Source organism: Botryllus schlosseri, chromosome 6 (genome assembly GCF_051294905.1).
Source record: "Botryllus schlosseri isolate E-star chromosome 6, Bs_hap1, whole genome shotgun sequence".
In the NCBI taxonomy this organism is placed as follows: domain Eukaryota; kingdom Metazoa; phylum Chordata; class Ascidiacea; order Stolidobranchia; family Styelidae; genus Botryllus; species Botryllus schlosseri.
Genome location: NC_137241.1, coordinates 2,330,163 through 2,355,351, shown reverse-complemented (window position 1 = coordinate 2,355,351; position 25,189 = coordinate 2,330,163). Strand labels below are relative to the sequence as shown.

The 25,189-nt window shown below is 38.4% G+C and overlaps 1 protein-coding gene across 1 annotated transcript in view; it reads right to left on the bottom strand.

The window, feature by feature from the left end:
• The window catches only part of LOC145442056 (uncharacterized), a 203,769-nt gene that overhangs the window by 37,916 nt on the left and 140,664 nt on the right, over window positions 1-25,189 (bottom strand). Inside the window, exons 3-5 of the mRNA XM_080320050.1 lie at window positions 24,368-24,480; window positions 16,707-16,914; window positions 7,790-7,903 (exon numbers count right to left, since the gene is read on the bottom strand). Coding sequence (XP_080176176.1) covers window positions 7,790-7,903; window positions 16,707-16,914; window positions 24,368-24,480 — 435 coding nt within the window. The remainder of the gene's footprint in view (window positions 1-7,789; window positions 7,904-16,706; window positions 16,915-24,367; window positions 24,481-25,189) is intronic.

Sequence of the window (25,189 nt, the reverse complement as noted above, 5' to 3'; positions counted from 1 at the left end):
TATCGGTGATTCAATCAGATACAAGTAAGATCTTTAGTGACAGAGTATTGTGATGACATTTACTTTAGCGAATGACAACGGAAAAATTTTCGATTACATTGTCGGTGTATGTGTGTGTGTGTTAGACAAATAATTCTAGTAAACCTAACCATAGGGTACATTTGGCAAACATCGTTCACATTGTTTCGTTGTGATGGTAACGACTTTCAGCGGTTTGGTTTCATGTCGGGAATTATTATTTGGGGGTTCAAAAACAATCAATACTACAAATGAACAACAATGCAAAACACGTTAAGTGAATTACAGTGTAGCAAGTACTTCCTCAATATTACGATTGTTGTGCCCTAGACATTTCTAGTTGAATTGAATGCGTCGAGCAAACATATTCAATTTACTTTTGTTATGATCAAAGTCTTAGAGTGCAACCTCGTGATATTTTACATTTAGCACGTTCTATAGAAAGTGTGGATCGGAGTTGAGTATTAATCGTGTACTTGGGATAGTGCTTTGATACCAAAGATATATTTTCACACTGTGTAATGTTTCGATTCTCTGTTGTGAATACCTCCAGTAACGACATTGATGTTAAATCCTCACTCTTGGTCATTGTAAGCGAATCCTAAACATCGCAACAGTCGGTATGGAAATCGAACGCATGCATACTTTTAGATAGGCGACACTAACAAGTTTATTACATCCGTGAAATACTCTGAAACGTCGATTCGTGATTGTGTTAGCTATATTCATCTTCTATATCTGTGGACACAAAGAATTCTTAACTTTGGTTACAGCTCATTCGTAACGAATTGTTGCGTGCAATCTAGAAAAGCACAAGTCGAAGACGAATGATTTGATTTCAATAAACTAAAAAAAAATCCTTTTGTTTTGATGTTGGATTTAATACAATTTGTATGACTATACCGAATCCGAAAGTGCAATGTTACTTTAGTAGAAAAATTGGATGACTCGCATTTTGATATTGATAGATGCGTAGAGTAATATGACTAGTTTATAAAATCTCGGTACTGTTTTTTTGTCATGTCTGTGATCAACAAATATGTGATCAAGTCTTACCATTCGATATTAACTTTCGCAGTCGGTGTAATTTGTTGAAGTAACAATACCGACGAGTTCAATAATATTCTCCATCGATGCATTCGAATAATCCGTCAGCTGCAAGCGGATTTAAAACTTGATGCTGTTTCGCGGTTAACTCAAGTCAGTGGTCGTGTTTGTGTTGATTTCAGGAATGATCATGACGAGTTGCCTGGGTAGATTAGTTAATGTGGTTGTAACTACGACCGTACAGAGTTACTGACACCCCAATATCTTTTACGCTGTAATATACGGATTTAATTGTGATAAATTAATTCTCAGTTATTGTTTGGACATTCAAATCTCGTATACTCAAAATATAATATGTCCAAGTCAAATCGTATATGTACCGATTAGTAAATACTTTGTCTTCAGAATAGTAACGGCCTTTACAATCGAATAAAAAAGACCGATCATACGAATACAGCCAGGATGAATTAATTCGAGTTTGTGAGTTGTAGTGATATAATCAAGTAAGTGAAAACTAGATTTTTAACAATTGTTAATGTTGTGAAGAATTCTTTTGAGTATGGTAAGATGTTAAAATATCTCTTTGACAAACGGAAAGCGGGATCGCGAATAGAGTTGCAATGTTTCATTACTTGTTTCAAATCTATGTGCATATAATATCGAAATGGGACTGCGGAAAAATTGGTAGTCATGTTTGTCAATCTATTTCAATTCAGACTATGTCAAAGTCCAAATATTTCATTTTGGATTATTTGGATTTACCTTTAGTACATCCGCGAATGGATTTAAAGTTGGCAAATTATCAAAATGATTGAATATTATCGGGTTAGAGATAGTTGGTATTGATTCTATAACTGTTAAAACAGCGGCGTGGAATGTGTTTCAATGTGACTGAAAGTCGGCGTAGGTAATATTCAGGTTACGGTCGAAACAAAAGATCACGGTAAAAAGATTTCTCAAATTAATTAGAATTGTACCGGATCAACACATTCAAATACGAATCAACTTGAGCTGTGTAGTAAGTTTCATTTCATTCAATTGATACATTGCTTGAATATTCGCATGATTCTTATCATACAACTAAAGTCAAACACGGACAAAGTGTCAAAAACATATAGCGACCATACCAGAAAGTGTCAAATTGTTGGTTTACGAATCGCCGTCTGCGACGACTCTGTGACAAACTAATTACGGAAATATTACCTTGTGAGCGGGCATGAGGGATCGCTTTGTCTGAAGCATTACCCTGTGAGTGTCGTAGGATTTTAAAATGATATCACACCCTTTTGAATAAGCGTTCACTTCACAAAGGATTAGGGTTAGAGCGGAAATAAGTGACAATTTGTCGCTATTCAAGTTACCGACACTGGCGGTCTGTTATTCGTTACTTATTAAATCGTACGAGTGAAATCAAGCTCTGTACCAAACTGCTTACGAAAATTTCACCGCGTGAGCGATCGATATGCCTGTAACATCAAGTCGCGTATGTCTGAGACATTATCTTGTCAGCGAACGCAGGGTTTGCAAACTATTTCACACCTATTTGGAGTGTTAATATGTGAACGCGGCTATTGTTGGTATTGGAATCGCCGTCTACGACGGCTCCGTGGTAAACCAAGCGACTGATTCCTAGATTTAGCAAACTATTTCACACCCTTTTTGGTGAAAGTACGACATGCCGCTAGCATTCTATCAACGAAAGTACGAATCATCGTCGCGTCCATAAGAATAACGATATATCATTGTCGTACTCACCGCAAACGTTGGGATTAACTCGAATCGGTCATATTTATTAATTTGTAATATACACATTAACTAAGAATCAATCACGTGACTATTTACTATTCCTGATACTTCTTCAACACAGCGCGAGAGTTGACTATACCCGAAAGGGCGAATCACGGCCGCTCCCATAAGAACACATGGCGAGTCACCAGAGACCGCGTAAGAATACATGACAGGCAGGTCATCGCCGCGGTCTATATCCACAACGTTAGTTCACTACCAAACAATCCATGGCAGGTCATCGCCGCAGCCTATACCCACAACGTTAGTTCACTACCAAACAATCCATGACAGGTCATCGCCGCAGCCTATACCGAAAGGGTGGGGTCACCAACACGAGTTTTCAAGGTATATCATCACCGCAGCCTATACTTGAAAGGGTGGTATCACCGACGATACGGCAGGTCATCGCCGCAGCCTATACCGAAAGGGTGGGGTCACCAACACGAGTTTTCAAGGTATATCATCACCGCAGCCTATACCTGAAAGGGTGGTATCATCACCGCACCCATAAGAAACAATGGCACCGTGCCAGCGGAAGGGGGGTCTAAAAGGGTGGGGTCATCACCCCGGGTTTTCAGGCAGGTCACCACCCCGCCCATAAGCCACAATGGCGCGTCACGACCGATCATACTAACTACTAAGGTCTTACGTTCACATATACCGTCTGTTATCGGCACAGCAACGTATTCAACAATGGATATTTCGAATGCGAGCCATTCGATGTCACTCGAGCAGAGTGGAAAAATGTGGGTTGAACCGGATACAACTGACAACTGAACAGTGAAGATAATGACTTGAACTAGGACTCGAGTCAAAACACTATGACTCGAGCTCGACCCTCTACTAGATGAATTGGACTCGGACTTGACTCTGTGGTGAATTGAAAATGACTCGACTTTTCTCGAGTCAAAACCAGGAATATGGAGTCGCTAAATTTTACCACCGACTCCATCTCCTCCGACAACATACATATGCACACATATGATTAACGATGGCATGGAAAATTGTTTCATTGTGGCACAGCTCGAATAATTCACTATGCAATTAGCATGATAGAATGTCTTTCTGAATATTTTATAAGTTTTTATAACATGGACTCTTTAATATCCTAATATGTATGAATCATTCAAACATGACATATATCCAATCCTGTATAATTAAAATGCAGATAAAACAATCGAGGTGTAGCTCTTGTGTATGAGTCAGCAACTAATTACACACTATAGTGATTACAAGCACACACATTCCCACTACTAATAAATATTAGTCAGCAACGAAATTTATGAAGTATTGAAATAGTATATGTCTAGTGTACATGCACTTACTCCAGTATTCATGGATTAGGACATGAGTCTGTTTTAATCGTTTGTTCGACCCAAGCAGCCAAGCTATACACTACAAATATTTTTAACCGAACCGAATTAGGTAACGTTGAAACCAATACTTATATTACTGCACTTTAAAATTGATAACCATTATGTCATGAAAACTCTGTGTGCAGCCCTACAGTGTGCATTCGTGTCCTGTTTATTCAAAGGTAATGAATGAATTCGATCAATAAATATGTTATTTGCATATATTGGGCGTCGCCTCTGTATACCACTGAGCTCATTTGGCAAGGACAGGAATATTCGGCGTTTTAGACATAGCAATATCGAAGGTTTCATCCCTCTATCATTTTGTGGAAATGTGTAATTGCCGACGATCTCGCTGCGAGCGCACAAACGAAGTCGGATGTTGGACGAAACGTTATCTCCTAATTGCGAATATAGTTAGGCTAAATTCTGTGAATTAATTTTCAGGAGGGGCTCCAATACTGAATGCAAGAAATTGAGAGACAATATATCATGCGAAGCAGATTTGTAACCAAGTCACAAGGCTCCGAGTCACAAGGCAATTTTACTTTCATAGTTTTGACTCAAGTCAAGTCGAGTCATTTTCAATTCAACGAGTCAAGTCCGAGTCCAAGTCAATTAGCAGAGTGCCAAGTCCGAGTCATGGTAATATGACTCGAGTCCGAGTCCAAGTCATTGTGTTAACTGCTCAGTTTCCAGTTAAAGTCTTGTTAAACCCACTTTTTATAACTCTGTTTGGTGATATCGAATGGTCCACATTCATATTATACTAATTTTCCTCGATTTTTGCAGTTTCTGGTCGTAATTTCAGTACCAGTACCAATAGACGAAATCCCAATAGTGTACTTTACTATCCTTCGGAATTACATTGAAATGTTGGTCTTGGACGTCAGAGTCTCGGGTTATATGACTTGGTTCTAGTCATGCGCAATGACTCGAGTCCAAGTCGATTCAATACACAGCTTGACTCCAGTCGAGCCAAGTCATTTCTGTATTTTGAGTAGGCTATGTGAATCGAGTCAAGTCGAGTCATCAGAGAATCGTGACTCGAGTCTAGTCAAGACTCGAGTCACTACAGCCCAGATGCGAAGTGCTACGAAACATTCTTCTTTATGGTCATATACAAAGATCTGCGATAAGTGTGTCTGGACCCTGGTTACACTAATGAGTCGGCACTGATGTAGCCTATTAGTCTTCATCAAATTTCGCGGTCAGGATAACCAAATTTTTGTCGGCCTTGCAGTTTCACCTGTTTTTATAACTAATTTTGAGAAATACCACTCGGTCCACACAAAACCTTCTCGCAGGTCACGGATTGGCCGCCCCTGATCTAGATCGTTACTAATAACAGTGATTGATGGTACATAAAAATCCTATTTCAGTTTTTTCAATTTTAATATTAGTAATTTAAAGATACCCTTGAAAGCAATTGTTTTCATAATAAAGAAGTGTGAGTCGGAGTCAGGGTCATTTCACAAACTCTGACTCCTACTCCAGTAAGTATTTTTCCACGACTTCGACTCCGACTGCAATAAGCGAAAATTAGTCGAACTCCGACTCCAACTCCACCGATCCCGACTCCGACTTACTCAGTGGAAAATAGTATCAAAACTATATTTATCGTTAGTAAATTACCTATTAGCTGCGAGGAGTGTATAATTTCAGTACTCGAAAAAAATTGTTTTATACTACTGACTCGAATCATCAAAATTAATACTGGATTCAGATTTGAGTACTCGAATCATTGTGCCCTGCCCTAGTCAAAATTAAAAAAGTGGGCTAGACTTGTGACTCGAAACCGTGTGACTTGGTTACAACCCTATTCAAAATCTTTTTAAGGTTTTATGACCAAGTGGTATATTGAGACCTAGCAACAATGCATATTACACAAAACAACACGAATATAGCGTCAAGATATAAAATTCGACAAAAAGAATTAATCATGAATAGTGATTGCTAATTAACGTAACACAAATTTAGAGAATATTTTAGAACATTAGAAGGCATGACATTTGACGCGTGACCAGTATGTTATTATTGGTGCCGATAGATCGTAAAGGCGTACCTTTGAAGCTCAGGTAAGTACAATCTGTTATGAATAGGCCTACTGAAATGAATGAATGAATGAATCTTGAGCTACTGAACAAGCTCACTATTCCAAACACTGGTCAACAAAATTAAAAATATAACATTGGCAAAACATTTAGAAGCCGTTTCCAGTTGAATCATCTTGATATTTTATCCGATTATATTGTTGATTAGGGAGAATAGAAAGAGAAAAGGTTCCACGAATATATCATAACAACGGAAGAAATATATATGTGGAGACGCGACGAATATATTATGGCAGACTATTGCTGGAACCTTTCGTAAAACTGCACTAAATTACTTACAATTGAAAATCGTACAACCACCAATTTTGTTTAAAGACGAGTTATTATTGTTATAATCCAAATGACTATTTTGAATTTAAAATAGGTGATTGACATAAAACTGATTCAATTAATGCAACGTTATTTGAGTGTTTAGATAAATACTTATATACATGATTGAAGTTTATTCATGTACTACACGATGTCAGTGAAGTCTGCAATTATGACCTTACGGCGACAAAAAAGCCCAGCAGTAAAAGACCCGTCGAAAGAAAGCTCTCACAAGAAATGGAAAGAATTAGAAAGGGCCGCGGCTTCAAAAAATATCAACATCGAAAGGAATTGTGACATCGGGCACTCTATAGGCCGAGGTGGATTTCAGTCTAAAAAGACCGCAACTGCGTGTCGCTCGATATCCTCCTATCTGTTCATACATCGCATTGTAGGCCTACATTGTGTGTGACTTGTTCGGATGAACAATAATACTCCACAAGTATTAATATTATTATTACGATAAATCTAATAGCCCGGAATATAATTCTGTTGATGTGTTTTGATTTAAAAAGTCTTCGGCGTGTCAAAATACCAAGTAGGTTGAATTTCTTAACTTTGTAGTACGATTGAGTCGATTTGTTATCCAACCCGTACAGGAAACATATGAGATTTCCATCAAAATATCCCAATGGATTATTTCCAAAAATAGTGCCGGTTGAAGAAAAAAACTAAAGTTATACTTTTGGAATCAGTGCTCTTCAGAACCCAAAAAAACCACTCGTAATTTGTCTGCCTAACAATATGTGTTGACCAGTGAAATCGATTGATTTGACTTGACTCGAGTGAAAATGACCAATGACTCGAGATGACTTGCTAGAAAAACGTAGCGACTTGATCCAAACACTGCGAGTGATACACGTTATGATATATTCTGATCCCTCATTGGAGAAATGATATCTTACATATGACTCTTGGCCGATTTGTACCTCATCTCTCCTTTGACACTCTATGTTAGATATTTAATATACAAACTACTTAATATAGTCGCACAAAAGTTCAAAATTAGTCATACATGAACAATGATGGAAAATACCAATATTCATTTAAGGTCTTCACAATTTCCGTTAACTCAAGCTGACGACAGGTAGGGCACTGCCTCATTTGCCTCCCCTGACCGCAAGTCAACCTGTCAAAGTAGCTTAAACCATAGCATACCCAAGTGGTTAGACTCAGTCGTTGCCTCTGATGTAGTCGGTGACATTGACGTCCCCGTAGTGACCTCTGGCTCAGTCGAACTTACAGTGCTTGTAGTACTTTCATTTAAATAACCTGAAAAGTTGCCACATGGAAATGAAAACACGGCTAAATACTTTGAAATACTGTGAAATACCACAGCAAAGATTTCAATACATGAAATGCTAGAGCATATGGGTGGGCAACCTGCTTCCGTAGGAAAATTTGTGCGGCCGTGGACATGTAATTGAATTATTATTAGACCTATGTGTTGGCGGCAGTCTACATAAAAATTGAATTTACGACTTGGCTCCCGAATTTTTGATAGAATAATTAATCTTTGAGAGATTTAATTGGTCTTATAGAAATTTTCTACGCGCTAGGCGCGATTCACTACGACATCCTTTATCGATTTTAGTATAGTAAAGTCCTTAGCAATCTGAGAAACAGAGTACAGATTCGAACAGCAGAGGAAAATGAGCACCCCATGTAAAACACATTAACTTGGAATCGTGTGCTCCCCCCGAAAGAACTTTTTCTGCTACGTTTTGGAGCTTCCAGTGTCTTACCACTATACGGACAATCCTAATGGGGGTGGGGGTGGGGGTGTGGGGTCAAGAAATTACAGCAAGCAACACAGTGACTAGTAACATTTGGCCCACCCGAAGATGCATCATCATCTATATCTTGCTCTATATCACCGAAAACACTCGTTCATTAAACTCAATCGGTAAATCTGATCACATGGGCTGAAAAAGGATAAATATTCTATAGTAATAGGCAAAACTACTAATATTAATGACGAAACTCGTTCCTGAATCTGAAAAAAAATATATATATAATTCCTAGTAGCTATTCCTTCATTACATATGACCACTAGCAATTTCGATGCGTATAGTAAGACAGCATAAAAACGCCGATTGGTCCAGACTTCACCGTCAATTGACAGGGACAGCTTAACATCGATATTTTGTGTCCAGTTAGTTCACTGCGACTACGTCTCGGAATGCGGCTGTATGCTACATAAGTTGTCGAAATGCGACCTTCAATAGCGAAAAGGTTGGCCACCCCTGTGCTAGAGGGAGACAGTGATTTGTCACGATCAAAATCCCACCTCGGCATAGAAAAAATGTGAATATCCGGAATATAATATATCAGTGACAACTACGCAAATCTATGATGTGCTTGGAGTTGGATTAGTCGACGTTCTTTGGAAGATTATCACTAGAAACCTTAACATTACGATTCATATTGAAATTTTTCTGCAGGTAGCAGTAGAAACAAGTCTCATCGAAAATTAGAATACCGTTATAATTCCAGACACCTGTCAAATCAATACGGATGATTCCATACCAACATTTTGAAGATAACAGCTAATGGCAGTTGATATTATAAACTAATATGAACAGTCCGCATCCGTACCAACAATGTACAGCACGGGTCGCAAACTCAACTCGCGGATCAATTTCCAAGTCTTTCATCACGTCCCGTGTCCGATCCGGCCATTGTCGCCTAAAAGGGCATTTATTCAAAATAGGCTGCATCGACACGCCATTTTGTGACTTATGCCTCGTACCCGAGAATGTGGATCACTTCCTCCTCGCATGCCCAAAATATGATTGGCACCGTGCATATACGATTGATTTCTGCTTGAACTTGAAAGTTGAGTTCACCACAGATAACCTTCTCGTACGGCCAGAACTTCTATGGCCTTTCGTTCAGTTCGTCCTGGCCAGCAATGTGTTGATTTAAGCATTTTTTTAGTTGAACAATTTGACACATGTAATACGAAATTTTTGGCCGTGGCGCACCAGGCCGATGAGGTGATAAGCGCCACAATATCCCATTTTCACAATTATTAATAATAATATTAATATTAATATTAATGACGTCCCGTGCGGCGGCATCAATATTAATAGGGGTCTTCGATGTCTTTCCAAGAAGGCCTTATTTGACGGGACCTTGCATAATGATATTGCCCACCCATTGTGAAAATTCAATCTAGCCTACTATGCAGCAATGCTGGGATGACTCGGGTAATGAGTTGACTCGAGTCATCAAGTTATCGGTGTCGATAAAAATCGATGTACTCTACAAATGTTCGGATTGTGCACCATGCGTTGGTGTGACTTGTGAGACCGACAAATCTCATTCACTCAACGAGTTTGCGTTTTACTGAATGTCCATTCTTCTATCACAAATAAATTGACCGCTTGCATCAGGGGTCGCAAACTCAAACTCTCCAGATTTCGTAGAGACCGCGGGCCGCATGAATTCAATATCGAGATAAAGGAGGCTTAAACAATCACATTTTTAAAAAAATACATCAGCACAACGCTGTCGTCTCTAAAATGCTCGATATTGTAGTCATAGTCACCAAAAGAAATATAATTTCTTTCACGATCATCACTTTCATTCTATTTTGAACTCTGAGCGACGCACGATACCCAACAACACTTTTCTGTGACTAAACAGCCTATATTGGGGTTAGCTACACACGGTACTTCATGGAAACTATGTCTCGTCGTAAAGCTTGATCTTGTGGGGTAGCTCCAAGTCGTTTTCTAAGTGTCTCCGTCATGGCAGTGTCTGTGCCATTGCATATCATATCAGCTAATTCTACCTTCATTGAATGCTATCACCATCGCCGAAGCAGTGCCAGCTATTATTGAATAGATGATGTTGGACACAAGCGAATATAGCGAATATTTTGAACAACAACATTATTTTTAAACTGAAGTCAATTTCAGCATTTAAAAATGCTTTATTAAATGTTTTTCCGAAATCTCAAATCAGCCCGCGTGTTGGTCACCCCTGGCTTACATCGTACGTTGTCGTAGTAGCAAAGTAATATGACAAGAAGGTACCTATCTCTGTTCTATAGACTGATCATTGGTGGTGGGTAATCACCTTAACCAAATCTGTTGTATTATTTAAATTGAATTCGAATAAAGTTTACGAGTTTATATTACTGGTGCGGGATTAAATTGTATCCCATGGTTAGTTCAGTAACACCATGTAACAAAAATTTAGTTGAGCCGATTTTTTGATATTTTCTATACCCTATTCCTGATAAAACATGTTTCGGGTATTTTTGCCCCAAGTGTCGTTTAAAAACGTCATTCTAAGCTTTTGGAACTTCCCGCACCACGTTTTCCAAGCTTCCTTATTGAATTTCATATTGCCTGTGAGGTCACATTAATATATCATTCAATTCATAATAGTTGGTTGTTAGCAACAATCATCTTCTCAGTTTCAGTTAGTCTTTGGATCAAGTCACTACCTTCGAGTCACAAGTAATCTCGAGTCATTGCACATTTTGACTCAAATCAAGTCAAGTCAATCGATATTCGAAGGTGACTCGGGTCAAATCAAGTCCCTCCTTTTTTTGGAGGTGACTCGAGTCAAGTCAAGTCAAGTCGAGTCACGAGTCAAGTTCAAGTTGAATTGAATTATCGAAGTATCAGTAACGATTCAAAGCCATTGCATTTTGCTAGCTGTGTGAAAGACAGAATAATTTGACATTTATCTTGCATCAAATAACGAATATGACGTTTTATATGCATGCATGAAGGCGTTGTGTCTATCACGCACCCGTAGACCCGCCAATAAAATTCGCGACTAACTGTGTAGTTATGCTAATAGTCTGATTATATCGGTCAATAGGATCGAATACGAAGCCTCGAGAAGTTGTAACAAATTGATATGGTACAATTCACTACCATCTACACATCAATGATAAAACAAACGCATCAACTATATTCGTTAGATTTAAATCATACAAGAGGGTTGGTAAAGGTGATCAGTGGACAATGTCAGCACATGTTGCTATTAAATGTTTCTTCTTCTACTACTGCTACTACTGATAATTTCGCCTGTGGTCAATGTATTTGTGATGCAATAATGGAGGATCACTCAAACGTACATTCAGTGAAAGCCTGGCTACTTTCACAAGTGACACAAGCGTATCGCGAACAATACAAACATACACAGCACACAGTGATATTTTTGATATCGTTTACTTTATGACTTGAAATTGACTCGTAAATTTTTCTCCGAGTCGCGAATCAATCCACAATTTGGTAGCGGATATATATATTTACTGTATCACCTGCGCCTGGCAGTTGATTTTCTCTTTATGGTCCCGGATTTCAGCGCTGAAAGTATTCATATATGTCAGTGCTTTTCAACCTTTTTGAGCTCCATTCGCACTTTTTTTGTAAAATAAATTTCATTCGCACAAACTAATCGAAAATTGTTATGCAAAAAGAAGATGTAGACACTTAACAACATTATGTTCAGGTGTGCAACAAATTGGCTACTATGTAGCATAAGCTATCAAGTGCCTCATTAAAAAGGCAACTTTTTTTCGCTCGTTTTACTTTCAGCTATTTCACTAAAACGCGTCTCGACAATGTTCTTGGGTTTTGTACAAGAACGTCTACTAGTGCTTGGATGGACAGGTTTTAAAATCTGTTATTCACTCCCATCCAAAATACAGCGTATTTTTCGCGAGTGAAAAATGCCCACTGACAGAAATCGTTTTTGAGAGCTGACACAAAAATCCTGGAGGCTCCAGTTTGACGAAGGGATGAAAAACTCGCATATTTGTGTTGAGGCTTTTGTCATATTTCTAGAAACAGAAAGTGTGAAACGATCAAGGAGAGTAAGTACATTAGAGCTCGCTATACCTTATGATACGTTGCTCCAAGAGAAGAGCAAATAAACTCACGATACTGAGTGTTCTACTCTTTAGTTCAATCTAACTTTAGAATTCATAACAGTTTAATAACGGTAAAGCAGCTTTTCATCTGCCACCAAAATCTAAGTTTTTGTGGCATCTCGCGTTCCGAGCCTCACCCATGAAAAGGAATTCATTTTTAATAATACAGCTGTATGCTACGATTTTACGGGCATGTTGGCTTATGACATACAGAACGTGCATACCACAATTCTACCCAATACAGCTAGCTCTACAAAACATGTCTGACGTACGCGATTTCAAATTAGGACGAATTAAATTCCTCTGTGTATCACAGTTGTACTACTGTATACTCATATTGCAAGAACGAGACTATTCCATGCCGACAATGGAGCATATCTAATCCATCTCGGAAGGTTTGACCATCCAGCATCGGTCATTTTTGTCGCCGCTTATGCTTTTGGCACCGCATTTTATGAGTGGTTTGTTCGCCAAAACTTTACTTTTTAACGTTCCCCGACGCAGAAGGGGTTGGCCTAAAAATGAATGAGTCCCATAGGCCTGAACTCGCTCGTTGCACACCCTTACACTAGTTCATCCTAACGGTCTTCGACCATGTTTTCCAGAAAAAACAGTCGGACAAATCTTATCATGAATTCTCATGATATGGCCATATTTTCTGCGTGTCTCGCTTATTGGCTACAGCAGGCCTACCAAACACAGTGACCTTGGATATGTAAAAACTATCGCAGGATTTTTTGAAATAAATATTATATACATATTAACGTATAGCTCTGACACCGTGTCGACCCAAAAGTATAGCCTTTGCGGCTCACACTTTAATAACACTTGAAGGGGTAAAAATTTGCGTTACAGTAACTCGCAAATGTGAGTCTGTAATGATGGTTTAGTACTATCCTCGAGCCTCGTGTCTCGCGCTAATCGATCAGTTATTACGAAAATATGATGATTTTTTAGCGAAAGAAAGCAGGAAGTCAAGTTGAAGTCATTTTTCCAGCCTGTCGCACGCTCAGACGGGCTGATATACTGTATGTCTGCGAGTACACGAGCTTCCATCCACGGTTTTGGTTACAAATAATTATAGTGAGAAAATATTAATCCACTAATGCTTGTGAGAGCTGCGATTAGTGGTGCATCGTATTACGTGTTTACAATTTTGTCGCAACTACAAAAGTTACACTGACCCTAAAATTCCTATTAGGTTTATTTGAATTATATTCCAAGTCAGAAAAATTAACAATTAATCACGATTTTCATTCGCACTTCACCCAGAATTTTATTCGCACCAGTCGCACCACCTTCGTCATTCGCACTTGATCCGGATTTTCATTCGCACCATTCGCACTTCAATTTTTTTCATTCGCACTAGTGCGAACCGTCACACAGGTTGAAAAGCACTGATATATGCGATGTATATCACTATCATTTTCACGGGGTTCTTTCAATGTAGCTCCAGCTTATTAGTGTAGGCTTACCATATTTTGGAAATCTAAAAAGAGGACACTTTTTCAGAAATTTGCAACTTGCAAAACCGGACTAGAATTCTCAAAAACCGGTTAATTTTTCCCACTTTGTGATCCGTTGACTAAAAAAAAAAAAAGGTCATCTTTCCCGCTCAGAGCTCAAAATACCGTTTTTTTCTCCACATTGCCAGGTGGATGACTGAAAAAAAAAGGTCATCTTTGCGCTCGGACCTAAAATCACCGTTTTTCACTCGGAAATACACACCGGAGCTTCACTTCTGTGCTAATTTGCGGCATATCACTCGCAATTTGCTCTAAATCTGACCTAAATTTTCAAAAAGAGGACAAAATCTCAAAAAAGAGGACAAAAGGGCGTCCTCCGAGGACACTTTCAAAAAAGCCAAAAAAGAGGACAAATCCTCTTAAAAGAGGACGTATGGTAAGCATATATTAGTGTCACATTGATTTTTCATATATTAGGAATTTCATCATCCAAACTCGATCACAGGCCTTTATCTAGATGTAAACGCGTGAAAAAAATCATAATTCTCACTTCAGACATTCCTGGAACAAGACGTTTAGTCATACCGAAGTGTCGAATTTTGTCACCGTCAATACAATAAATTCAAAAGTGGTCAAAATTTCAATCCAAGATTGCACGGCCTGTACTGGTCGGAATTGACTGAAATTTTGTGTGTAGCTACCTGACAACTTTATCACTACGCGAGTAGAATTTTTTAAAAAAAGTTATTTTTGAAAAACCGTAACGTATAACTCAGTAAGTTATTACTTAATACAATCAAATACTCCAGAAAAAGTGACATTTCTCAAAGACTGTAGGAATACTTCCGAAGAAATTTTTCTATTCTAGTGATTAGTTTGGAATAACAAAACATAATACAAAAAAAATTTCAATCATCTAAAATTTTTGCAAAATTTTGTTACATGGTCTTATTTTTGGTCCATTATAAGATAATATTTCTCACTTCACAGACGCAAGTAACACAAACAAAACCGCTTCTGACGATTTTTAAAGTGTTCATTTGTTACGTGATTCATGATTCATGAGAAAGCTATATTTGTTCATATTATCCTTTTCATTCGCGTATTCTTACGTCCAATGGAGAATTATTGTGTTAAAAAGAGCAATTATGGGTAAAATCAAAAATTAGAGAAATTGACATTTCTTCAAAATTTGGGGCAATTCAGAAAAATGTTTGGTGTTTCGGTAATTAGTTTGGAATACGAAAACACAATACAAAAATTTTCAGTCAACTAAAACGTTTGCTAAATTTTGTTACATGGAGTAATGCAGTAGTTACCAACCTTTTTCATCTCGTGGACCTCTTGGCCAGAAATTGAGCCAAAATTTCCCCCTAGGAGAAATCAACCCGATAATTAAAAAAAAGTCGTTTTTCCCCACGCACGAACATGTTGACTGAAGAATAATACGGGCCCTACAGAGTGTTTGTGTCAAGGAGGGCCGCAACAATACCTTGTCGACCTCCAAAAAACAATGGTATTATGGTCCCAATCAACACAAATTCTGGAAGGCTTCGCTAACAATTCACACTAACTGCTGCGGAAAATCAGTATGCCACAATTTACTAGTCGCGTAAATGTTGTTTTTAAAGTTTATTTAGGTATTTGGTCAATAATATTGAAACTTCCATAGTCCGTATATAGCATAAACATTATCAGATTTCCTGCAGGAGCTGATGGAAATGGTGTTTTAGGAAATTTAGGACACCCATGCCACACAGTTAAGACTATTCATGAAATTTCATATTGGTCCACATTACTTTGTTGAAGCATGATCTTATTTCGCGACCAATGATATAGATTGTCGCTGGGCTACTCGAAAGATTACAAATTCGAATTTCTTGATTGGGTGATGTGTTTTTCTCCTCGGGTTGCATTTATACCGATGGGCTTAGATTTAAGGGCAGGGCTATTCGTAGCTGACATTTCGGAGCCCCGCAGTCATATCAATATAGTTGGTTTCGGTAAACATTTTTCGGTCATTTTGAATTCGAAGTGTTATCAATCACCGTCGATATTTCTCGGTAGTAAAAATTGACAACACATATAAGTAATGCTGCAACCGATAGATCATTCTGACATCGCGATAGGTTAATTATTTCGCTGAATTAAGAAGCCTACGCATCTTAGGAAAGCCGCAGACTAAGAAACCCCCAACCGAGCTAGATATAAATTTCATTAGTGAGGTACACGCGATTAGGCTATACAAGTTGGTATTTCTGTATGGGGCGCATTACTTTCCTCTGCTGTTCTCATCTGTACTGTGGGGCTCAGATTGCAAGCGCTCCTGTATTGAAATCGAAAAATGACATCGCTTACAATCGTATGAGGGGCGAAGAAAATTTAAAGGTGAATTACCATCTCTCAAAAATTGGGGAGTCATTCAATTTGCATATCGACGGCCGCCAACACATATCCATTGAATTACGTGTCGACGGCTGCAAAAATCTACTTCTACGGCAACAGGTTGGCCCCCTCCCCCTGATCTAATTCATTGCATCAGGGATAATTTTGGAATTTTTCAAATCTACTTATTTCATTGCGACTTTTGACGATGTCGCTGCTAATTTTATTTCTCGAAAAACAGTCTCACACTAGACTAGAATCATCACAATTATAACTCATTTCCGATTCAATTAGTGGAATCATTTTGCCCGGTCCTTAATATTACCTGATACAGTCATTGCCGAGATGAAGTATTGTGTCCCATTTAAGGATACATTAGCAACGTTGTTGAACTTTTCTGAAACTTGAACCGCGTCTACCGTGATATTATTCGGCAATTGTATTAGACCGGATCCAATGATGCTGCCACATTGAAACTCCAATTGATCGACGTCAACGGCATGAAGTCCAACTCTGTGTCCGATAGCGGTAATCTTAACGAAATTAAGTAAAGTCATTCTAGTTATTGAATTGCATAGATGCTGATATGAAGTACATGCAGTCACCAACATTTCAAATCCAGATTACAAATCGAGAAAAACATGCAAAAAGTCGAGTGAAAGATTGAAAAAAAGAAAAATGGTAAAAGTCACAAGTAGTTGTATGGAAAAATGAAGGAAATTTGCAGAAAGTTGCAAACTAAGATTCGTCCAAACAGTTTAAAACACCATGCTACATAACTTCTGAGCATTCAGGAAGCTGCCGGAAGTTGTAAAAAAAATAGTAGCAAAATATGCAAAAACTTGCCCTAGTTATAACCATGGCCGCAACAAATTATTCGCGTTTCAAGGGGAATAATGATAGATTAGAAGGTGTTATTGGTATTTCGCTATCAAAGCAAGAATCAAGTCGTTATATCAGCCATGGCATTCTGTTGCAACCCCGGTCAGTTACATATCTGGTTCCTTTATCCAATGTTATCAACGCTTGTGGAATGTTGCATGTAACGAAATGGATACGCTCCACCGCTGTAACGCTACTGAGTTTTTCGGCTATTGGACACCTCTATTATTATGACTATGGCTGTTTTAATTTGGCTTTGACTATTAAATAATCTATACTTATCAGGAGTATACCCCAAACCTAGACTAGGCTACGACATGGGAGGGAGAAGTACAGCCCGCGGGCCGCATGCGGCCCAGAATTTCGTTTTGTGCGGCCCGCGTAAGCCTTCAGAACATACAATGCGTACAAAATGTAATCATCGCAGCGTCTTGACAAAACTTTTATTTGATTTATTACATTGATGAGTGATGGTCTTACTACGTTTATTTTATTGCTGGCGCAATGGCCTGACTGCAAGGCTCACGCATTATCAAAGGTTTCAATTTCTAATCATCACAGCAAATCAGAACGAAAATTACATATCCGAATGTGCGGTGTGATTGTAAATTGGAAGTTCCATCAAGTTATTACTTTTAGTGCTGTACTTGGGAAACTGATTCGCGCATGTTTTAGGTCAGGGGCGGGCAACTTCTCCCGGCCTGATATGGGAATAGTAAATACTTGTCGGATCGGATTACAAAATCGATACATTAATCGCGAATTCATCCCTCTTCTTATTTAATGCAAACGTAAACTACAAGTTTAAAGCATAGAGGCCAAAATAGTATATTTAATGAATATATTAACCAAATGTAGCCTACTTTAATAGCTGATCAAGTCAATCAGAATGGAAATGAAAAATATCGGCCTGGTGTAAATGAAATAAGTAGTCGACAAACACCAGGAATACCAGAAACAACAACGACAACAACAAATCAATCAGACATCTGTGGTCGATCAACGTTGTCAACGAGTTTTTTAAACTCTGGCTGCATGTTGGATGTAGAAGCCCTTGGTAAAGACTGCACATGAACATCAGTTTGACATTGGTCGAAAATGTTTGCTCGCAAATGTATTTAGACCCGAAAAGAACAAGTAGTTTCATGGCCATCTTTCTCGGGTTGGCAAACCTGAGAGCATTCTGTGACGCATGAAATTTTTCAAAGCTTTCAGACAAGAATTTCACATTCAGGATAGAAATAGGGATGGTGTGAACCTCTGAAAGGTTCAGGTTCGTGTGAACGCGAACCTTTTTTAAAGGTTTTGTGTGAACGCGAACGTGAACCTCATGACGTCACATAACGTCATATTGCAAATTCAACCAGCATTTCAATGAAGTGATGGCCTATATTATTGTACACAATACCTAGCGAAAACTCGGACCACATAATGCCACAATGGTGAAGTGAAGGTTTAAACGTCGCCAAATGTATAAACTGGGTTAATCAAATGATATAATTATCCCAAATATCAATGTGTTCCGACGCTTTGCCAACAATTTCGACATGGACTTGCAAGGGAATATAAGCTTACGCCCGGTCTAGCACTAGAACTACCGGAACATCGAACTACCTAGAACGACAAAGTGGCTTTTTTGACGCTTGTTAAATTTTCTTCGATTAAATGCATTCAACGGAGCTAAAAATCAGCACAAATCTCAACAAACGACATCAGAAACCATGGTTTATTGCGCTCACAGCTACTTGCAATATTTTAGACACACCTTAGTGCAATACATATATAACAAATCGCCGTTTTTTGGTGTAACATATAAGTGTTGTTCTGGTGCGCATTTGGTATTTGAGCACGTTCTTTAAAAATTTGGAGTAGGTTCCAGATCCGCTTTAGCCACATCACCATTCTTGGTTATTGCTGGCCTATCACAAAGCTTATCAGATAAGAATTGCATAATGCAATCTCGCAACTAATCCTCGATTTGCATATTTCTATAGTAATCGGTATTTTGCAAGTATAAGATAATTCACATTCCAAGAAAACATGCACGGACCATCGTCGACTTGTTGGTACCCTCATAGAATACTGCTTTGCAACCTGGCCAATGATATCCCCGTGGTTTTGTTTCGTTATAACATTTAACCGTCACTGGTTTCTTGTTTGTGTTGTTTCTGAACGAAACAGTTACCTCCGGTTGGAGTGAACTCAATAAATATGTGTACAACTTCGCTCTCTACACTGGCATCTCGCCTCTACGCTTATCAACAAGATGATAGCTTTGAAAAGTGTGGCTACATGAAGCTGCCCGTGTTCCTTCTGGTCCTTGGTAGCTTCAAGCAACTTTTGACAATAGTGTCAACTGGGACTTCGTTTGCTTCTCCAAGCGTATACAGCCACATTCACGTAACATAGTTCCAAGATGGATTACATCGGACTCTTCACATTACTATGCTTGGCAAATGTATAGATTATAGAAGAGTTGTCCTGTTCTATCTTCGCCTAAATATGAGACGCCCTGGTACAAATACTTAGTAGCAGCAGCGTCCAACATCTGACATTTTACCCCAATTATTTGCTGCCATCGTGACCATCTAATAAAGGAAAACAGTATTATCTTTATCGAGTCAACACCTTTTTTATTACTTATGACTGGGGCAATTTTTTTTTGACATGTCAAAAAAAGTCAAAATTAGGTCAAAATTGTAGCGTTAGGTCAAAATTTGTCAAAATTGTTTACAAAGTCAAACATTTTTTGACCTCTGCATTTCGTTTGTATCGTAGATTTTGCGCTGTCGGTGAACTTATCATTTGATATTTTACAGCTTGTAGCCTACTTTATGGGCCTACCGTTGTAAACGGACCATCGTCTGCTCATTGTGAATCATAAATGGTCAAATGAAACAAATAGTGACATGGTTTTATGGTCAACGTACCGCAATATCCTAGCTGAAGCAAGACTGCTTGGACATTGCATGGTTCTTATATCAAGAAGCGCTAGCTGAAATATTGTTATATAGACAGCATTGTCAGAATGAAGCAACACGGTTTGTCACCAGCAGTGTGCACACAACTTGAGTGTTGTCAGCCAACAAATGCTGCTGTTGAACGTTCTTTCTCCGTTCTTGGCAAGCTACGTAGTAAGGACAGACACTTTCTACCCGAGAATGCAGGACAGGATCTTTCGTTGTACTACAACAAATTTTAATTATTTCCACCAGAATACGTAATGTAACTACTGGAATTCTTCATAGGGCAAGATTTCGTTAAAATACTAGTTTTTCATGTAAAAATCTGTCAGTTTTTGAGACAAAAACGTTTTTTCAGGCCAATCTGCTTTGTAGGGACAGACAGTTCCAACCAGAAATGAAGATAAGTAGTACAATTTTAACATTATATGCGAAAACACCTAATTTGCATACGTGAGGTCAAAATTTGGTCAAATTTCAGTTTTTTTAGGTCAAAAAAGGTCAAAATTTAGATTTTTTAGGTCAAAATCTTCCGTTTTTTGAGTCAAAAAAAAATTCCCTACTTATGACAATAGAAAGCTCATGGCTTCCATAGACTTGTTCCTCGAGAGGGCCAAACTAAACATAATGCACTCATGCCCTAAGTCCTCATATGCATTCAATTTACAAGATCCAGCTCCCTCTCCTCCCCCCCCTCCCCCCGAAGATCCATCTCGTAGACGTAGACCAGAGCAAAGGCCATTTGCCCTTACACAACCCGAGTATAATAGTATGGACAATACAGATGTCGGCTTGGTCTAATGATACATTTTGAAATGTCATATCTTGTAACACGCTGAGCTTCAGAAATATAATATTACAGGCTTAGGTAACTCGGAACGAGGAAGATCCAAAACCTTCTATTACAAGGGATGTTGTTGCTAACAAAGATAGACCAAGTCGATATTAACAAAGTTCTGTTGTTATAAACGACATTTCTGCGTTTAGCAGATACATAACCACTTTCAATAACATGAAACTGCGCTGCCTTGAGGCAGTGTTGGACTCGAGTCTCTTTTTCGTATGACTTGACTTGACTCGAGTCACTTTGCAAAAATGACTTGACTTGACTTGACTCGGCGTATCAGAAATGTGGATTGACTCGTGACTCGGAGCAAAATTCACGAGTCAATTTCAAGTCATTAAGTAATTGGTGTCGATAAAAATCACTGTATCTTACATATGTTCGGATTCTTCGCGCAACGCTGGTGTAACCCGTGAGAGCAACCAATCATTCAATGATCGTGCGTTTTACTGAGCCTCGATTGTTCTCTCACAAATATATTGATCGCAAACGAAGTGATCGAAGCTGACAGCATACGTTGTCGTAAACTATAGTATAGTAAAGTAATTTAATAGCAAAATGTCTATTTCTATTCTGCGTTCTTAACTTAACCAAACCTCTTATTTTACTGAAATTGAATTCGAAAATAGTTTATATAGTCCTAAACCATTGGCGTAGGCTCGAAGTGTGTCATATCAATTTGTAAAAGGGTAATGTATTGCATCTTATCAATTCATTTCTCTATTCTTTATTTTGGCTGGTAACTATAAAATGAGGCTGTGCAATTACTTACGTTGTTTATTAGTTCTATTTATATGCAAGCGATACAGCGCCTTACTTACGTGTATATTTAACTCTATATTCGTTCATCGGTTCAAAATCAATGACCACTCAATCTGTATTTCAGACAGCTAGCATAATACAATGACGTAATCACGCCTCATACCTCGAAAAGGCAATTTGACTTGAATGGTGACTTGACTCGTGACTTGACTTGACTTGACTCGACTTGACTCGAGTCAATTCCGAAAATCGACTGACTTGACTTGACTCAAGTCACCTTCGAAAATCGATTGACTTGACTTGACTCGAGTCAAAATGTGTAATGACTCGAATTGACTCGTGACTCGAAGGTAGTGACTTGATCCCAACACTGCCTTGAGGTAGAAAAATCGTAATGCGTCAAAAAGGTCACTTGGTAGTTCTAGCTAGTTCTGTGTATAACTTTTTTATTTGTACCAGATGGGTGTTGAAAATCATAGGTAAGGTGGCCTACATAAAATAAATAAAAGTCAAGAAGTTTCAGCCGAACAGCGTGAGATATGACTCAATGCCAGCTCTTCAAAAATGAAAATGCGTCAAAAAGCCACTTGATCGTTCTAGTGCTAGGCCGGACCGGACAATGTATTCGGCGTGTGAGTATTGTTACGTTGAGATTGAGGAGAGTGTAAAACGGGTTTCTCTTTCTATACTTGTTACCGACATTACCCCAGTATCAAGTTATACAGCAGTAGCCAGCACCCCAATCGCTCGAATTTGATTTTTATGATACAATAAACATATGATATCAAGATTGACCTCGTAAAACGCCTGCTAAATTTTTACATCAGACATAGATACCATCTTCATTGATTGGTTCAATAAGCATCATTCGCTGACTACATGTAGCGTATTTCGCTCTTGGAGTTGTGTGATCGCTGATCAAGCTCACAGCAAAGAGTCACTAAACATTTACAAACTGAAAGCTAGATATTTTGAGCAAACTTTTGTATCAAAACAAGTAAAATTTTTGAGATTGTCATTAAGATGCATGCTCGTCTGGTGTTGATTGTGTTTTATGCTGCCAGCGGCATGCATAGAGTAGTTGACAGTTGGAATGAAATAAATGTCAACTAAAGATGTTATAATGAAGTGAAAACTGTAATATATGAAAAAGGTTTATAGTGCAGAACCTACCAAGGTTCGTTTGTGAACGTGAACCTCTAAATTTGTGAGGTTCACACACAGAACGCGAACGTGAACCTCACGTTCACACTATCCCTAGATATAAACTCTCTGCGGCCTGCTCGAAATCCGTTCGCGGGCCGTATCTTACACGCACCTGTGTTATATAGACTCGTCCTCGATAATCTTGGAAATATTTTATAGGTATATCACATATATAATATATATATTGCAACCTGGTTATCATGTTGTCAGCATTGTGTGTCCTGGAGGTAAACCAAGAAATATGGAATCAGCAAATCTATGCACAGATCGTTACTCACAGATTCAACTTTGCATCCTCTTCCAAGAATCGGCATAACCAACGTTCATCACTAATTTTAACAAATTATCTAGGATGACCAGTTGAAATATCTTGTCAATGTTTTTGACGAGTGTACGTACCATCATATCAATGTTTGGTTTGTCTTAAATATACAGAGACATCATCTCCGTATTTCTTCCGTCACTGTATAACTAAATTAATATAATATGTTTCGGCTAGTAATCAAAAGTTTATAAAGTGCGGCCGGCGAATAGATTCAGATGTTGAATGCGGCCCGCGAGCTGAAAAGTTTATCCACCCTTGAGCTACTTTGTCTACATCTCATAATTTCGACAAATTATTCTTACTCTCGACCGACTACAACAACAACAATTATCTTCAAATATTAACAATAGTAAATAATGTTTGTGGAATGCCAGTCTGCTTGTTCGGCTCACTTTCAATCGAAAAATTTTGTCTAATATTGCTCACTTAGAAATATATGACATACCAATGTCGAAACCCGTAGGGTTTGAGACCCCTGTTTTAAAGCAAATAGATCGCGTTTTGCGTTCCAATTCTAATTGTATATGAAGTGGTTAAAATATGACTTCGGCATCACCAATTCAAATTACAGTTTTACTGGGTAACCATCTGTGCCTAGAAATAGGAAAATTCTATTTTTACGATCCCCAGCGACAGAAATGGCTTATCTTTCAATTCCATGCAACCTAAAATTCATCGAGACCACTTCCGTTGCCAGAACAAAGATTCCAGGACTAAAAAGTTCAAAAGGGGTGTGGCGTTATGTCATAATATTCTGCCAGGCTGCATTTACAATGTTCTTTCATTCGTTACCCGGTTTGATCGTCACAAATTTCCGAAAAATAATCGAATAGGCAATAACTCCCCAACTTTTATTATTTTATATTTTTGTGTCGTAACTTTTGGCGTAAGGAATTAGTATAAATATTTGAGGTGAAATATTGTGACTGCAATCTTGTTTTTGCAGCAGTACGCTAATTTTCAACACTGTAATATCCCATAACCTATATCGATGTGTTACTCACTATGGAAGTGAATAGTCCAACGGCTTTCTTATATTCTCCGCTTGTCGTGTTGTGTATTTCAGCAGTACAATTTTCACCCTCCAAGGTCATAGTAAACTTCATCTGAATGTTGCCTGCATGGACTGAATACAAGAAGATGTAAATATGAAAGCTAGAGACAAAATTTTGGTGAATGAATGGAATAGTACTGAAACTGGAAAATGATACAGACATATTATTAGTGTCAATATATATAGGCCTATTTACTCAGAGGTGTTCGAAGTAGTCATGAAAACTACTTGAGTATAAGTAGAACTCACGTACGAGTGAAGTAGTACTTTTAAAAGCATCCTTAAATTACTTCAATTAGAAATAGATGTAGTGATTATTAAATATAGTAAAGTTTTTGTTGTATTGATGTATTCTTGGTGTGCATCGATCATTATGGTCATTTACACCAAGCCGATATTGCTTATATTTGATGCCGCATCTGCCGACTTGTAGCACTGCCTACTTTCAGGCGTTTTGTAAGACACCGCTTACGCAGATGAGGTGGCGAGGAGGAGCCTAGGTAAACCTCCAACACTTAGGTATATGAATTCTGAAGTCGACCTCGGTCGGAATCGAACCCGCACCGCATTGGTGTTGCATCTAGTCAAGTTGGTAAGTAAGTACGCTCTCGTGGGCTGTAGACAGCTGACTGCGATCCGCGGACGGTGAAAAGTGCTGGATTTTTGGATTTTGGGTCACAATGTTACCAGAGCCGTCTGATATTATGTATGTAAATTTGGTTGAATTTCTTAAAAGGAATCTTCGGGTTTCGCGTGATTTTCTGTGGTCAGT